This window comes from Cyrtonyx montezumae, unplaced genomic scaffold (genome assembly GCF_038088225.1).
Source record: "Cyrtonyx montezumae isolate F1298 unplaced genomic scaffold, pur_monq_1.0 scaffold_14, whole genome shotgun sequence".
Taxonomy (NCBI): domain Eukaryota; kingdom Metazoa; phylum Chordata; class Aves; order Galliformes; family Odontophoridae; genus Cyrtonyx; species Cyrtonyx montezumae.
In genome coordinates this window covers 11847977-11865982 of record NW_027071870.1, presented here as the reverse complement: position 1 = coordinate 11865982, position 18006 = coordinate 11847977, and the positions used below count along the sequence as shown (strand labels likewise).

Here is an 18006-nt window from a genome sequence, read left to right as displayed (position 1 = left end):
AGAAAGAAAGAGGAAATAGAAAGTGCACACAAGTATTTAGGTAAAGAGAAGAGCAGAGAGCAAAAGAATGAGAGAAAAACATACAGGGAAAGAAAATTCTCAGTCCGTGCAAAACTGCTGAAGAAATTAGATGCTCAGAGAGAAAGCACTCACGTTTTTATATATTTAACATTTGAGCATTCCTGGCTCATGGATGAGGCAATGTTTGTCGTAAATGGGGTTGCATCAAGATCTCTGTGAGCTTAGGAATAATTATATTTTAATTTACCATTAGATTACCTTCTCTACTTTTAAGAATATTTGAAGTCTTCTCAAGCTCTGTACAGTTGCTGAACTTTTGCCATATCTTTCCCTGAAAGGAAGTTCAGCTGACACAAGGAATATATGAAAAAACATCAGAAATCTCTGAAAAACAGTGGGGAAAGCTCTATAGTCCCAAGACTACTGTGAAGTCTATGTTATTAAAACAGAATAGAAAATGATTTGGATATTCACCTGTAAAACCTAGGAAAGCACTGCCATTAATAAGTATCAGACATGTTATAATGGTGCAGAGCACCGATTTTGTGAGGCTTTGCCTGCTGTCCTCACTATCAAAACATGCCAGGGAATCCAAGATAAACCATACTTCTAAAACTTGACAGCTAGAAATACTTAGGAAATTTAGGATATGTAACCTAAAAACACAGATTAAGAATATTAAGGAAGTCTGTGAAGGATGAGAAAAATAGGAGACTGAATTTTCTTGTCAGTTTAAATCACAAAGTTAACAAATTTTATTAAAAAAATAAAAACCCAAATCTATTAAAAATTATATGCACACAATCCCTGTATTAGAAAATTGTTACACATTCTTCTGTTCTGTAGTTCTCTTATTTTTCTGCTTTTAGTGGACGTGCCATTTATTTTCATAGAGCATATGGATGAGTTTTTATTTCACTGTAAAAGTTTTGTTCTTTTTCTCAAGATACATAGAAAACTAAAGTCACATCTAATGGCTATTGTGTATGCTGAGACTCCTTCATACCTTCAAGGTGTCTTTCTAGCAATTGCATTGTATTTGATCATCTAATAGGTATGTGTTACCTTCTTCTGCATTTCCAGCCTTTTAAGTCTCAAAAGTAGCCATTGGGAAAAGATTCCTGTGGAGTAAACGTAAATTCCCTCACTCTTTTAGCTGAATTCAAGGCTTTCTTTGTCTGATCTCATCCTTTTAAAAGTTACATAAACTTAATTTGAAGTAGTATTCAAGCTGAGATGCTGAGGAGTAGTTGCCAAAGACTGGAAATTGATTCCGGACTTCAGGCATGAAAGCTGATAAAGTTATTTTAGTGCTTTGCAGTCACTCAGTGACGTAAATGTTGTGCAAAGATGTTTATGTGCAATTTAGCATTGATCAGTCATGATAATTTAACTTGAACAAACAAGCTGATTTGACGACTCAGATCTTCTGCTCTCAGGAAATTTGCACCATACCAGTGTTCCCGTAGCACATCTCAGAGCTCTTTCAATGTTGTGTGGTTTGTGAGAAGTTGCTACGCAGCTGCTTTTAAATCCATCACATTATTTTTGTCCCTTAATCTAGTTTTTGCCTTTTCATGTTAGTGACTTTACACAGACATCTAAATTAGTTATTTTCTGTTCTGTCTGATTTGATTATATTAGTTAGTTTGTAGGTAATAGGTAAATAACTTCAGTGTGTACGTGCAATGGGCATTGATGGCTGAATTGTCTTCTGAATGTTCAGAATCATATTTTTATAACTCTCATGTATTTACACTGTCAGTTTTTATTATGACAAATTATCATCACTTCCATTCAGCTGGGTGGCATGTGGGGAGTTCACAATTTCAAAGAACTACTCGGAAAAACTCAGGCAATTTAGATGTCAATAAAACGCTGCTTATTTCTAGTTTTATCATTGGTTGTAATTTGTATTTAGAACTGAAATGTTAACTCATGTAGCTGAGTTTATTTTAATTGTATAATTAGAGTAATGAACCTTGTGGAAATACAGTGGTGCAAATGCTAATATAATCTGAGCTGTTTATATTCCCAATTATGTATTTAAAACAAATAGTGAGATAGAGCTCTGTACTTTGATACTGTTTCCATTCTGTCCCCGTATCAGTTAATACGAGTATAAAACAACACAGCTACCAAATTTCCATTTAGAATTGCTCTTCCTGTAGGGTTGCAGTCTTGCTGTTTGTTTTCAGAGTGCAGAGGTTCACACATTTAACTCTACAACTTATGTTAAAGAACATATTTACTGACTTTAACTGAAAAGATTAAGCAAATACAAATGCATCCATACATTTGTATGCTACATTCTTGTGTTCAAACATATGTGTATATATATATATATATATATGTATGGGCTTTAGTATTTTAGACTAGATTCATTTACAGCATTTCAAAATTTGTATGCTTTCCTAATGCAGGAAAGGTAATACTGAAACTGTAGTACAGTTACATCTCAACTTATCAGAGTAAATCTGGTACGACATGTCAGGGAAAAAAATCCAATTAGTTTTGTTTGCCATATCAGATCCACTCCATTTATCTGCAGTCACTGCAATAACAAACATGAACTCCTGTAATGCCTTTTTTGAGTAAAATTCCAATGTTTGAAAATCATATGCTGAAAAAATAATGTAGGAAAATTTGTTACTAAAGTTTTCAGGTATGTACATTTTTTGCAAGTTCTAGGGGAACTTAGTCTCCTAAACCATGTTCAGGAGACTGTTCACAGAACGATGTCTGAAGAAAACTGTTCCATGTGTCTCCTAAAAAATAAATAAATGAAAAGTTGGACATTATGAAGATCTTGGTTTATGATTTGAGGCAGGCTGTTCATCCAGCCTTGGATTTGTTCTCAGTGTCTTTACGTGCCTTAGTTAGGCTAGCTCTAAATTTATTAGCAAGAAAATTCCTCAGGAACACCATATGTTGTGTCTGAGATGCGCAGCTTTGCATTAGGAGAACTCATAGCCTTTGTTTAATGATATTATTTACAATTTTGACTGATCGCTCTCTTATTTGTTATATTACCATTAAGATCAGTACAACTTCTACTAGATTCAAAGATGTAGATAGATGAAGTAAATTTAAGAAATGGGAAGCCATGCATAAAGATGTGTCTTGCATTAATAATTTATTAATATCACTTCAGAATGCAAAGTAGTGGAAAGTTATTTTTCTAGAAATGTGCTTTGCAGAAGCCATTAATAGGCCAATTGCCTTATATTCATAAGTATGCGCAGATGTTGTGATGAAGTAATTGAGGTGAATAATTACCTCAGTGTTAACTTTGAGTATTGTAGTTTATGTAAAATGTTCTGATATCTACTGCGTTAATATCTTGAGATTTCATCTATAGTCGTACAAACAAAAAAGGTCTTTTGCAGTTGCTATATGTGCTGTTGTGTAACCACTATGCACAAATCCAAATTCTGTGGGCATTATAGTGGGCATACTCACATGAAGCTGCTGTTGGGCTTGAAGTGAGAAAAGAGGAAGAGCAAACACAGTTTTTTCCTCTCTTTCCTCAAATATCATTGTGCTTTTTTCTCAAATGTCATGTTCTCTTTTTTGATATTTGATTGCTCTTTCCATTTTAGAGATACATCTTCAGTAACTTCATATTGTGGGCTCTACTCACATACTCTAACCAAAGAAATTCAACAGTTCACATGTGAAAAAGTAGCAAATTTGTTTTCTAACCATCAGTTTTAAATGTATCAAAATTTTAATTCTGATAAAACTAATGTTGTGAAGTCATACAAATATTTGTAAGAGAAAAAGGAATTTTTTATCGATATTCACAAATATTATTTTAGTTCTTTCTGAAACTGAAAACATAACGCGTTAAGGTTTTGTTTTCTAGAATTTATGGTGACAAAAAAGCTTGAGATTATATTCAAGGATTATAGTAGTGAATAGAAGTAAAAAAAGGGATGAATATTTTAAAAAAATTCTTTGGTGTTTTACTTCCTGTGACAATTTTTCAACAAATCAACAAATTGTAGCTCAGTTACTGCAGCACAACACAATCATTAAGCTACTGTTAGATTGTTATGGACTCTTAAGATTTTTTTTTTCATGCACATTTGTACAAAATTGTGGGAATGGCAAACAGTAAACTACCTGAAACCATCTAAGCAATACTTTCCTAAAAAGTGAAAATGTTTCACTATCTAGGTGACTACTAACTAGGTTTTTGCTTTGGAAAACACAGTTTGTTAATATTATTTTTTTTAAATGGAGATGCAGGGTTGTTGGAAGGTATCTACACAGATAGAACTTTCCAAACCCAACGTATATCAACTTGGGATAGGGAGGGATAGGACTAGATACACACTAGTATCTATGTTATGTTCCAAACATTTTCTGAAATGCTTGGATTCTAAATAAATGATACTTTAAGGAATTCTGAAGGAATTCCTTCTGCTTGAAGGAATGTTTCTGATCATTGTGTAAAAAACAGATTGCTAATTGCAGCAGCTGAGCTAAAGACAAGCCCTATCATGGTTAGTATCAGTGACTGCAACCAAGCAGTCCATTGGGAACCAAATGAGGGTGGTGAAGGTTTGCCACTGATGAGACCTGTGCAGGATGAAGATAAGTTATGCATATGGTAGGTGTTTGTAAAATACACCATATCAGTTGGAGACAGAATAGTATCAGTTAAATGTTAGTGTCTAATTCAGGCTTAGTTTGATGATTTGTGTTGTCAAAATGATTTATGTTGTTTTTCTCAAAGTCTGTTTACACATACAGATCCTTTCAGCTTCATGCCTTAATGTCTTTAGGAGGTTCCAAAGTGGAAATACTAAAAAAATTGTTTCTCTTACTCCTTCATCTGGCTCATGAAAGAGAAAGCATGGCTGTTCTGTAAAATAAATGTCTTGCATATGTTGATGTTATCTTGAGAAATGAAGAATTTAAAGTGAAAGACCAAGTTAAAGTTAATTTTGCTATTCTGACCCATTTGATGCACATCTAACTTTTGAGTGCACAAGGTGTCCAGTTAATCATCAGTGACTGCCCATTTTCTTTGAGGTATGTGTGAACTGCAGTGCTATTTTTATTGAAAGTATTTTCTAAAAGGCATATTGTGATCTTGCAATTCCTATCATGCAGCTAAGGGTTAAGTAGTATGCTGTGAATTTGTCCTTTTAATATATCCTGTGTAGTTTCGATGTAAAGCTGATATTGAAAAGAAAGAAAGAAACAACCAAAAAACAAAAGCAGTGTTGATGCAAGAATAATCCTGAAGATTTAATTCTTCTTCAGAACAACAGTTCATGTATTGAAATATCACTGACTTTTCAGACAGTCCTCTCAGTAAATTTAAATTTTAGTAAGTAGAAATTCAAATTTTAAGTTAAACTTGTTCATCTTCAGTTAACAATTAGTAAAGATGATGGCTCTCAGATGTGCATGGAACTTCTTGGAGTCAAGTTCTACTCATCAGATATCTACACCTTTTGCAAGAGTAGATCCGCTATCATCACACTCACTGCCCTATTTTACACTCTTAAATGACATGCTTGTTAGAGCTAGGGTCTCTATTTCATGGATAATGGATAATCATTCAGGTAATGCTTGTAAATTATTTGGAACATTGGGATCCTACTCCAAGGTGAAAGTGTTTTAAAATTTAGCTTCTATAATGATTAAATATTAAGTCAGTATGATTTTATACACTGCAAACTGTTAGAACTGTAATCACTTCTAATCTTAATGTTCCAGAACCCTGGGGCTACTTGTAAAACGGCTGGAGAAAGGTGGAAAAGCTGAACAAGAAAATCTTTTTTGTGAGAATGATTGTATTGTCAGGATTAATGATGGAGACCTTCGGAATAGGAGATTTGAACAGTAAGTTTATTTACAGTATGTTACATTTTGTTATTCAATTGTTAGCACTGCACCATGCAGTAGTTTGGAGTAATATAGGACTTAAGAAAAAATTGTCTGAACTTGATTTGGACCTAAGTAGCCATAGTACAAAAATTCATGATAATTGTTATCTTTAGAATTTACACAATTCCCTTTTTATTCTTTGTGCTTTGGTTTTGAGCATTATAGACTTTGTCTTCTTACGTAGATAATGTGTTTATCATGAAGTTACTGCATGATTTTTGCTTTTATACTTGATACATCTCGTTCACTATATACAAAGGACACAGAGGCTTTATTTTTTAACATCTTAAAATATTTGTATTTTTATGTGTGGAAACAAAAGGGGCTATGTAGAAAAACTTTCTGGAGAAGTTTAAGACATTGTATATTTTTGCATAATTGAAGTCTGAAGTTGCTAGAATCCTGAAATGGTGAATGAGAAAGGCTTTTAGCATTGGAATCAGTTTGTAGTTCACGCCCAGATAATTAAAAGAGAAATTAGAAATGAGGTATGCATTAGATGTTTGATTTTAAAGATGATAATATTGTTCTGAAAGCTTAACATATGTTGAGAAACAGAAGAACATTGTTTAGGCTGATTGTCCTGTACTTTAATATTCATTTGAAATGCTTTCTTCATATCTTTATCCTTTACTGGAACTCGAGCCCTTTACCACACGGTGAAAAGCAACATCTCTACGCATGCTCTGAGATTCTGAATGAAAATTTGTCTGAGGCGGATTTTTGACTTTGTTTTTTTCACATTGTGACCTAATGCCCAATGTCTGTTTGTGACCTAGTCTTTGTATAAAGTATAATTTTCATTCCAATAATTCTCTCATCACTGCGATTACTGTATCTGAAGAAACAATTATGAGGGTTCAAAGCAAAGAATACATTGTAATCCTGCCATAGAACAATCTGCCTTTCAAGATTGAGGTTAAAATTTTTGCTTTTCTAAGTACTTGGAATGTTAGTTTTTAAGCATCTTTAACCATTATGTTACCCTAAGGCAATAAACCTTAGCAAAAAGCAGACAAAGAAGACTAATGAACAGATTCAGGTTTTATACTTTATGCCTGAATTTCTGCTATGTGTCTGTCAGCTCATGTTGCTTAATTAACATCAGTAATTATGCTTATAATGTCTTGTAGTCTGCCAGTCCTAATTTGTTAATTTTCTGTTCATTTTGAAACCTAGAGCACAGCATATGTTTCGCCAAGCCATGCGTACGCCATTCATTTGGTTCCATGTGGTCCCTGCAGCAAATAAAGAACAGTACGAACAATTGTCCCAAAGCGAGAAGAACATGTACTACTCTAATCGGTTCAGCCCCGATTCCCAGTATGCTGACAGCAAAAATATCCACAATTCTGGACTTCACACGTTACAAAGAATGTCTAGAGCGGGTAACCAGTCTGATCAGACTGAGTCCTACTCGCAGCTACCTCACAGTGTGAATTCATCAGGGAAACCACCATCGGGCCTGGTACCGTCACCTCAGAAAGTTCTCACCTCCACTGCAAACAGCGGGTATAACACCAAAAAGATAGGGAAGAGGCTCAGTATACAACTGAGAAAAGGTAAGGCACCTGTGAATTTCTAATATACTGTGAGATATAAGGGTTTAGTGCATGTGCTTGTGTCCAGTGCCATTTTATTAGGCATGGCAGTTTGGAGTAGCATAGGAACATCAATGGATTTATTCCTGAAACACAGATGCCAAATGGATGTGTACAATGGATTGTACCCAACAGCAGTCTTTCCTTGCGTTCAGTACATGCAGTGAATTTACAAAAGACTATTTTTAAGAGGGCTTCGACAATGTTTCCTGTCTCTTAACTGAAAAATAGAAGTGCTGTTGGTTCTACAGCTTCTGTTGGCCAAGACCAAGGGAGTGAAGAACTATTGAACTAATAAAAGTAAATAAGCTAAAATGGTCTATATTCTGTAATTTCTGTATGTTTCTTTGTATTTTCTGTATATTTCTGAACCTTATGGTTAGCATGGCTTTCAAATTGTAGTTTTTCTATTAGATTTGTTTAAGTCTATTGAACTGAGTTGGTAATATGGACTTTCTCATTTCTAGCTAGCATGTTTTTTTATAAACCCATTGGGATGTGAAAGTTGTTTAAACCATAGAGATGAAATCTGATATTTCCTATCTGATGTAATTTGAATAAGGGTAAGAGTACTTAAGAGCAGAGAAGAAAGTGGTGCATGCTTATCTTGACATCTGTCTTGTATGTATATACTACATGTAGATGCAATGGTACACCCTTGGAATTTTTATCGTATGTTAAATGCCCTTAGTGAGAAACTTAGGTATTTTTATGTAGTTACCATCTAGATGCTTTTAAGATTGTTTAAATTACAGTGAAATTACATTTGGATGCAAGTATTTCTTACCTCTCGATAAATGGTTTTTAAAGGATTATGAATGATGTAAGCTTTATGATATTAAAATGAGCATGTTTAGGGTGGGTATAATTTTGTTTCCAGGAACTAGAACAGTATTTACATTACACAGCAAAAAGTTTACCTGTGTGAAGTATTCTTTAAGAACTTTGTTTTCCCCTTAGGAAATTGTACTTTCTCAGTGTTTACAATGTTTAAGTATTGTTTTAGTAGAAAGGTATTGAAGACAATGCATCAAATGGTAGAGATTTTAGTTTCACAGGTGCCAGGCTACTTGTCACATTATCATAATGCCTTCTTTTCTATGAACTTCACATGAACCACCAGATTGCTTCTTTCTGGTTGCTGAATTTTAAGCTCCACAAACTTAGATGACATAAGGTTGAGTTGACAGTTTGCTTCTGTTGTTGATGCTCCTTCAAAAAATACTTGAGGCCATCAGCTCAAGTCAGCCTGCTTGGAAAAAAGCTTTGCCATTAGCTGCGTAAGGAATTACTGTGCTTTCAAGTAAGCTCTCAGTCACTGCAGAGATTTTTACTTATGTTTTTATGTCCATTGGAAGCCTGTAGAAATATTATTTGGACATTACATAAAATCTTAACCAGAAGTGTAAATACAGTTTTCACATAATTTAAAAGAATCAACAAATGAATATGGTATATTGGAAAATGATATTTTTGTACAAAACATGACATAAGTGATAAGAGAATGTAATTTTGATTTATTATGAATTCTTCGACTGTGAGGTGAATTTTTGTCCTCTTTTGGTCCTCTCGCACTGGGTGATGTTTCATCAATAACTACTCCCCAAGTTCTATAATAGCTTTGCTAGCTCCAGGATGTTAGATGGTTTCGGGGAGGAGGAGATGCATGCTACCTGCTGATGGAAAGTGATCTACAGGACAGTTTAACATCTAGTTAACGCCTGAAAAATCTGGATGTCTCTTATGCTAATAAAAGCTTAAGAACCCGTATCTAAAGTATATTTCAGATCTTTGCAGGGAATATTTGCTCTTACTGCTCCTTATATGAGCCTAATACATTTGCAGAAATGACACCTAGCTCTGATTGTGAAGGGACATAGAGAAATGATTTAGTGTTCTGTTTTTTATGCATGGTGATATTAAAAAAATAAATATATATGTATAAAGAAGGGTACCTTTATATCATGGCTGTCTTTCATGCATTAGGCTCCACTGTGAGAAGAATTAACAATGTGAGCGTTAATATCCACCGTAAGGCCTCCTCTTTTGGATTTCATTTGATCACTCTGTGAATATAAATGTGGAATTACAGAGTAAAACACTTAAGTATAACCCAAGTAGTTTGTTACAAATATAGCAAGTATGTTGATTGTTTCAACTTTTTTTAATGAAGGATGTTGTAAACATGGAAACAAATATGCTTACTTTGTGGCTAACAGACCGTAGTTATTTTACCAATTATCATCATTAAATTAAAAGGTGTGCATTGAGACATGCAAGCTTAATCTTGAAATTCACTTTTTATTTAACCTGGGTAATGATTTAGTATATGAGAACTGATTTCAGTACGGAGAGAGCTTGGTTACAGCTGTGTTTCTATATACTGCATGAGCTATATTATATAAAATGACACGGTAAGATAGCCCTACAGTATGTACTTCTATAATTATGATTTCTTAATATTTATTGCTGTTTTGGCATTTTAAAATAACCTGAACTTTCATAGGATTTAGCAGTTTAATAAAGTCAGAAGAGAAGGTCAGTCATATGTTTTAGTCAATGCAGAATGTTTGTTGGCTTTTCTAAATGAAAATGGATATCTGTTTATCTTTCCTTAAAGGTCAGGGCCTGAACTTTTAGCATATAGATGTAGGGTTTATTACTGATATTAAGGCTGTATTACAGTCTGGCTTAATAGTTCACACAAATTAAGATAGCACAAGAGATGACAACTACCCTGTCTATATATATTTTGGTGTAAAATCGTAGAAAGTACAAATAAATAAAGAACATCTTTGCACTTAATATGCAGAGAAAATAAGATCACTGATACAGCACCCTAAGTGTCAGGACAAATTTTGATCTCATATACAAAAGTATAATTCCAGAGTGATTTTTTTTTTCCTCTGCAAGAGCCAATACAATTGAGAGAAAAATTTAGACCAGCACTTATAAATAATAAATAACCTATCATTCAACAAAGGATTCTAAGGCTCAGTCTCTGAGCACTTGTGGCATTTAGCCTGATGTTCACTAAAGCATTTAAAAGACTGCTTTTCAGTTGGAGGTTGTATTAATGAGATTTCACATATACTGTTTTTTTTTACATCACTGTTCTAAGAAAAGCCCAAAGTACTCAATCTTTGAATTAGCTTCCTCAAATTTGATTGCCGTTAAATATGATAATGCTCACTGTGTTGGATCATTTCTATCTATAACTACATTTTTTGTCTGGCTAAATTAAATATATGATTCCTAAGCTAAAATGTCAAATCTGAGCTCTTGTTTTCTAAGTTGGTTCTTTTCTATGTTGGACAGGGAGGAACCTGATGAGATTTAACAGGAGCAAGTATGGAGTCTTGCATCTGGGGAGGAGTAACCAAATGCATCAGTACAGGTTAGGAGATGACTAGCTGGATACGAGCTCTGTGGAGAATTATGCAGGGGTCCTAGTGGACAACAGGTTGGCCCTGTGCCCTAGTGGCCAAGAAGGCCAACAATATCCTGGAATACATTAAAAAGATAATGGCCAGCAGGTCAAGGGAGGTGATCCTCCTCTTCTACTCTATCATGGTAAGGCCACATTTAGACTACTGTGTCCAGTTCTGGGCTACCCAGTTGAAAAAAAGACAGGAATCTCCTGGAAAGAGTTCAACAGAAGGCCACAGGGATGATAAAGGGCCTGGAGCACCTGCTGTGTGAGGAAAGACTGAATAGTCAGGGTCTGTTAAATTATCCTGCATTATGTATCTGAACTGTACAGATTTACATGCATTTTTCATCATATTCTTTTGTTTTCCCACATGGTTTTTTCAGCCAGACTTTGAATTGACATTTTAAATTTTTATTTAAAATTTCTTTTGAAATGATTGAAATGTTCTCTTAGAAACAGGCTGAGTTTAGAATTTCTTTTGAGATGGAATAGTGGTGTTTGTCACCTATGAAATGTAGTAGATTCCTAAATTGTTTCAGTGACCTTGAGAAGTAGGATTCAGAATTGCAGAAGTGAAGCAAATTACTAGCCACTGAAGAATAATAATCTGCATCAAGTTTCAAATCAAGTTTCAACTTTCCTTTTTTTTTTTTCCACACTTTCATTCATTATATAAACAGCTAAGATACAGACTTATAAACAGTCACTTGCATGCACAATTATGCTGATATTCGGAAAATATGGAGCTTAAAGTAGAGGCAGTAATATTACTTTTCAGGAAGTATCTAAAATGGTCTTGATTAGATTTCTGAAGCCCCTATTGATAAGGAGAGCATATTTTCTGTTCAGTTCCTGCATAAGGTTCAGTCCTTAACAAGAACTACTTTCTAGGGTAAAATAATAGGATAAATGTTTTGGAAATCATCCATCTATCAATGGATCTCAAGAAACAAACTGTGGTGAAACAACAGTAATTTGAAATGCTTGGAAAGAGAATGCTTTCTGTGATTATTGTCACTAAATGCTCAGCCCTTCTAGTTAGTTATATTGTAATGTTATCTCTCTCCTTCTAGTTGCTAATTTCATAATCCAGCGCTTTCATTAAGTAGAGATGTTTCGTTTTGTAATTCAGTCGTTTAAACTATGTTGTGTCACAAACTATTACTATGTGTAGCCAATATTCCTTATTATTTTATGAAGATGAGATTGTGTTCTTTGTCCATGTTTTTCCTTTACAATCTTTTATTTCATCTGAAAACAGTTCATCCTCATGGATTTTCCTTACTTACAATGCTATGATTTTTTTTCTGCATCTCTTGTATAAGTACTAGCAAATTGCCCAATTGTCTCATTATCAAATGTTTTGATAGAAATATTTTAAGGGTGAGATTATTTTTTAAATGAAGGAAGATCTGTGGGAGCACCCGAGAACTCTTGTACACTTTCTTTAATTAGATGAGAAAGAAGAGCATGAATACTTCAGCTCTGCTTACGCTCTTGAAGGGGAGGATACTGTAAGAGAAGTATTGTAAATAACAGATAGTATAGGTCTTTCAAATGTTCCTTATTCAGTCACTGAATTAATGTCCTTTAGAAAGTGACGTGAAAACACTGGAAACAATTTTGAGGAGATGACTGCTTTTTGTCTTGTGTTCTGGCAATATTTCTCCCCAGTAGCCCATTTTGCCCCAGAGAATTTAGACCTGCTGCTGAGGACTGCATAAGTTCTTAGAAAATGAGAAATGTTACTCCAGACACAATTCCTACAGTCTAAGAGATAAATATAGCATTAGTGAGAAATTAAACACTTATTCACAGAGAGATAACAGAAAATCTAGCAATCTCCTGTGAGGTTTAGAAATTATTTTAACATCCTGTCAGTTGATGATCATACTAATTCCAAATAAGAAGATAGTGTTCACTTTGAACATATGTTTAATGAATTCTGTGAAAGATTTTTTCTTTCACCGTATCTTATTGCTAATAGAACCAGTTTCCTCCAAAGCACCAACTGAAGCATCAAATCTGCCTCAGTTCTGTTTGTACAACACAGCTGCTTTGCTACGGCCACTGCCCTTTTTATTCACCTGGAACTTCTTTGTCTACAGGTCAGAGCTGGCTGAGCTCTCTCAGGTAATGTGACCTTAGGAGGTGTGCTCAGAATAGCATTCAAGAGAAAAGGGGAGCTCTAATTGGCGAGAGAGCTGCTGATTTATCAAAACGAGCCTAAGAATTTGCATTACACAAATTAGTGGGTAATTTTTAAATGTTATTATCACTTGGTGTAATTAGATAGTTGTCAGAGATGACAGCTATAGATAGGGAGGGGAAGATGTGTTCTACTGTCATTAATTTCAAAATCTCTAAAAGATTAAGTTGAACATAGCTTAGCTAACCTTGACCTTGCAAGCTAAAGCTCTGTGCTTTCTGTAGGATGTCTTTTCAAAAAGATGGAAATTGCTTCTTTTTCACCTTTTATCCTGGCTTTGCCTATATGTGTCCAGTTTCTCCCATATTAAAGCTTTTTTATTATAAATCAGAGGTATCAGAAGCATCTACAGCATGTTTTCATGGTTATCTTGTTACTCTGCTTCACAATTTTACATCCTTGGGACTAACTACGTTTTAGCAATGGGAAGATGCTAAGATATGCCACAGTTAAACATATCCATTTATCTCCCTGTCTTGTCAATCTTAACTTAAATACAATTAAGCATGGCAGTTTGTACAGCTGCATTATCCAGCTAAGGGCAAATCTAGTCCACCAATAGCATAGTGAAGCTGTGAAAAATCCAGCTGAAAATGACAGCCAAAAGCTGCCTCCTACAAAGCTGTAGAAAGCAGCAGAGCAGAATGAAGCCCAGTTGAAGCCCTCTCTTTCCACAGTAACAAGTAATTAGAATTTTATTCTGCTAATATCACACATTTGTAATGTGAATGCTTCAACTTCTGTTTTTTTTTTTCAGTGGGGGCTTAAAGTGGAGTGTGTGAACCAGACATCTGTAATGCCACCGCAATGAAGCTGTGGGAATTAAGCTTATTAATAATGAAATACAGTCCTGGGCATACTATCATGTTCTGGTATTGCTTTAGAAATCTTAGCACACAAAACATGTATTTAAACAGCAGTATTCAACACAGATCCTTAAATTAAGGAAGAGATAAATTCCATAAAAGGCTGAGATGCTCCTTAAAAAAAAAACCTTTCACTTTTATAGATCATTTTCACGTGTTGCAAAGAGCTAAAGAGATCTATGAATGTTTGAAGCACCATTAAAATTGAGAGGTCTCCAAAGTAAAATATGGATGTTAAGAGATCTAACATTTTTTCATCTGTATGTAATAGCACTGATAAATTTTATATCAGTCTGAAAATGACTGAAGACTTTCAAATTCAAATATCAGGGTTTTTTTTCATCTATCTTGAATGTTGGAGACATAAGGAAGGGAAGTTGTGTCATTGAATTTGGAATTGATCCAAATTTCCTGAACCATCTGAGCTACACGTACTTGCTGTGGGTAAATTAGGACTTAAATACTTTCAAGATGAAGACTTTAAGAAGTTGTGTTTCCCCAGCCCCTGTCACCTGTGTCAATTTATTAATAACAAATTATACTGTACTAAATTTTAGTCAAATATGATTGTTCAGATTTCAGGAATTGTATGTAGGCTGATACCAATTACATTGGACTGTTAACTTCCTTTTCGTATGTGTGAATATTAACCTGCTTAATAGGAAAAAACTTAGAAAATGAACAATGGGAAGATTAAGGCAAAACTTTATTCAGGCTTTAACCTGAAGTAATTCTGTGTGTCTTTTACACAGGATGTACTCAGCTTCCCAGAGGCTCCAGGCCAAGGACTGTTGTATCAATAACTGTCTCCATGACTTTATATATATGCTATGGTATGCAACTTTTAGGGGCCATAACTATGCATGTGGAAAGAACTTCAGGTAAAACTGATACGGCCATGACCTAACTGCAAGTTACCTAAGTAGATCAGGTTAAAGTATAAAAATCTAAAAACTAAATCTAGGTCGGTCATGTGTATGCCCACCTAGTGAACTTGAACTGTAGACATATTTTGACAACTTCTGAGGTGTTTCCAATTGAAGGTGTAGGTGCTGCCACTCTGGATTGAATGTCTGCTTTTCATACAGGGACATCAACACAGAGTTTCAAAGATTATCAGTAACTTTGGATGGTTTGCTTCAGAGGGAAGATCACAAATGAGCTTTTCATGTAGTAGGAAAGACCTCTGTTTGACCTCCCTGCTTGCAAGTCCTGTTGCTGGTGGGGTATTGTCACGAAGTACACTTCAGGAACCAATTTCTTCAAGATGAGCAAACATCATTTGCCATATGGATGGGACTCCCTTACAGATTTCTCCAGGTCATCGTGGAAGTCTCTGTTTTGCTTCTGTCCGCCTCAGCCAACACTCCTGGCCTGGCCCTGCCACCAGCTAGGACATTGCTGTGTGGCACCATGTGTGTGGGGTTTGTCAAGAGCCAGACCAGAGCTCATGGGGCAGAGGAGTTGCTTAAGAAATGAGCAGAAGGAATGAGACCTTGATGTTATACTTCTGTCCATTCGTGCCAGTGCCCATATTCGAGCTGGCAAAGCCCTGTGGCCTCATGTCTAAGTACTTGCTGAAGGAGTTGCAATGGAAAAAGAGGGGATTATTGATAATATCCATACTGACATGGGGGAAGGTGGTGACAGGACATCAGATACGCTTTGTTCTGCTTCCTTGTCACTCATCTAATCTGAAATAGAAAGTTGGAAATATGGCAGTAACTTGGAAATCATCAGAACAGTGAGATACATGGAGGGCCTGCTAAGCCACCTGTGCTAAGAGTCAGTACTTCAGTAATATTGTGCTTTATTTCCCCTCTCCTGTACAGTGACTATTATATCTTATATATTTTTTCATGGATTGTATCAGTGAGATATGCATACAGTCTGCTGAATAAAATTAAAATATTAAATATTAAAAATACATGTTAACAAGTAATATTCTACATTATTTATGCAGGTACAGAAGGCCTGGGATTTAGCATTACTTCAAGAGATGTTCCAATTGGTGGCTCTGCTCCAATTTATGTGAAAAACATCCTTCCAAGAGGTGCAGCTATTCAAGATGGGAGACTGAAAGCTGGAGACCGATTAATTGAGGTGAAGTTTCATTGCATGTCTGTATTTTGGCAGGAACCCACAGAATAGTTCACTCCAAAAGCTCTCAATATTTTATGACTGGGGGGTAGTGCTACTGAGAAACAAGGCTACTTCCCCCCATAATGGAGGATGTTCTCAAGGGAATTAAAATTCCCTTAACTTGGCATATAGCAGATATTTTCCTGCAGACCTAGCTGGAGTGACATCAGATGTCACCATCCACAGGTTTTCATTACTGTCCCTAAGCCAAGCCAAATGACACTGGAAGTACAGTGGAGATTTGTGTAACTTCTTCTCTGTGCCCTAACTTCACTTTGCTGCAAAACTGACACAGTCAGCTTGAATTATCTCTAGAGCGCATAGCCTTCAGTAATTACTGTAATTGCTGAAAGTATGTCAAGCTAACTTGGATGACTTGGTAGAAGGAGGCTGAGAAGCATCTAAGATGGTTATGGCATCTCAACTGTGTGAGATATGATCTCCTATGAAGGGAAAAAAGAAGAGAGTTTGCTAACTTCTGAGCACCAAGTTCCCTTGCTTAACGCTGTTAATCTGCCCATGATTTTTTCTGAAGAGGCCTGAGAATACCCTATCCCTCCCTGGCTTCTTCCTTTCTCAAGTTATCTCATGCAATCATACTGTGGAAAATTTTCCATTATGTACTCCATACTTGGCTGTACTGTGTAAATAGCATATGGAGGCCCAAGGGTCAGATTACTGAAAAAAAGCAAAAAAAGCCAGCCCCTAAGTTGTTTTGGGGAAAAATGTTGTTTTCTACTTTTGGCACAATTTTTTTTGGAAGATATATTTAAAATATATGTATAACACCAATGAAAAAACAGGATCATCTTTGGTTCACACATTGGCTTTCGTCAGAAGAAATTTATGCAGAAATTATGTAAAAATACTGTTAGATGAATTTGCTTTTGAGTATACTGTGAAGTATACTGTTCTTGCTTAAGTGCAAGGCAACACTGTTGTCTTGATTCCTATTTGTATTCATATATAAGAATGCATGTTCAATTAGTAAGGCAACATCTGGCATAACTTCTTATGTTCTTCAATGGAGATGGGAAGGAAACAAGTGATAAATAAGGGTGGTGAGAGTAGAGAACAGGAAAAAGAAAAATATGAAGAAAGCCAGAGTGGAGATTGAATAGAAGAAGGAAAAGGCAAACTAGAGAAAACTATTATAAATATTAAGTATGTGTGAAATAGTGTGAATAGTAATATTATATGTGAAATAGAAAGAAAACAGCCATATAAGAGGTCAAATTAAATGTCTTTGATAAGAGTGCTTTGAGTTTTTGATAATCCTTTTGATAATACAATATTATAGTAGGTTTGTGAATTATTTCAAGACAAAGTATATGTAGTTTGTTTCTGAAGACCACATAAGTGTCTACACTGAGTTTATTTATATAGGGTTTTTTAATTTTGTTATTTGTAATTTATGGCAATTTCTATCAGTAATACTGAGCCAGGGAGCATAGATTCTAGATTCATAGGTACATTAGGTTGGAAAGGACCTACAAGATCATCTAGTCCAACCATCCTCCTATCACCATTCCTACCCACTGAACTACTAAACCAAATCCCTTAGCACCTCATCTAAACGCTTCTTGAACAGCGCTAGGGATGGTGCCTCAACCACCTCCCTAGGCAGGCCATTCCAGTGCCTGACCACTCTTCCAGAGAAAATTTTTTTCCTCAAATCTAATCTAAATCTTCCCCGGCGCAACTTGTGGCCATAAAGTATGTATGTATGTGGCCACAAGTAGTATTTTTCAGTGACATTTTTAAAAAATACCTCCCCATGAGAATCAGATAAATATTCTGTATGAATTCTAATATTTTTCCCATTTT

The 18006-nt window shown here is 35.2% G+C and overlaps 1 protein-coding gene across 14 annotated transcripts in view; it reads left to right on the top strand.

Annotated features, from left to right (window-relative positions):
* Positions 1 to 18006, top strand: part of PARD3 (par-3 family cell polarity regulator) — a 425974-nt gene that overhangs the window by 213844 nt on the left and 194124 nt on the right. For all 14 annotated transcript variants that reach the window (XM_065731482.1, XM_065731480.1, XM_065731479.1 and 11 more), the window contains 3 exons: positions 5758 to 5883; positions 7108 to 7490; positions 16001 to 16140. In XM_065731482.1, the coding sequence (XP_065587554.1) occupies positions 5758 to 5883; positions 7108 to 7490; positions 16001 to 16140 (649 nt within the window). The remainder of the gene's footprint in view (positions 1 to 5757; positions 5884 to 7107; positions 7491 to 16000; positions 16141 to 18006) is intronic.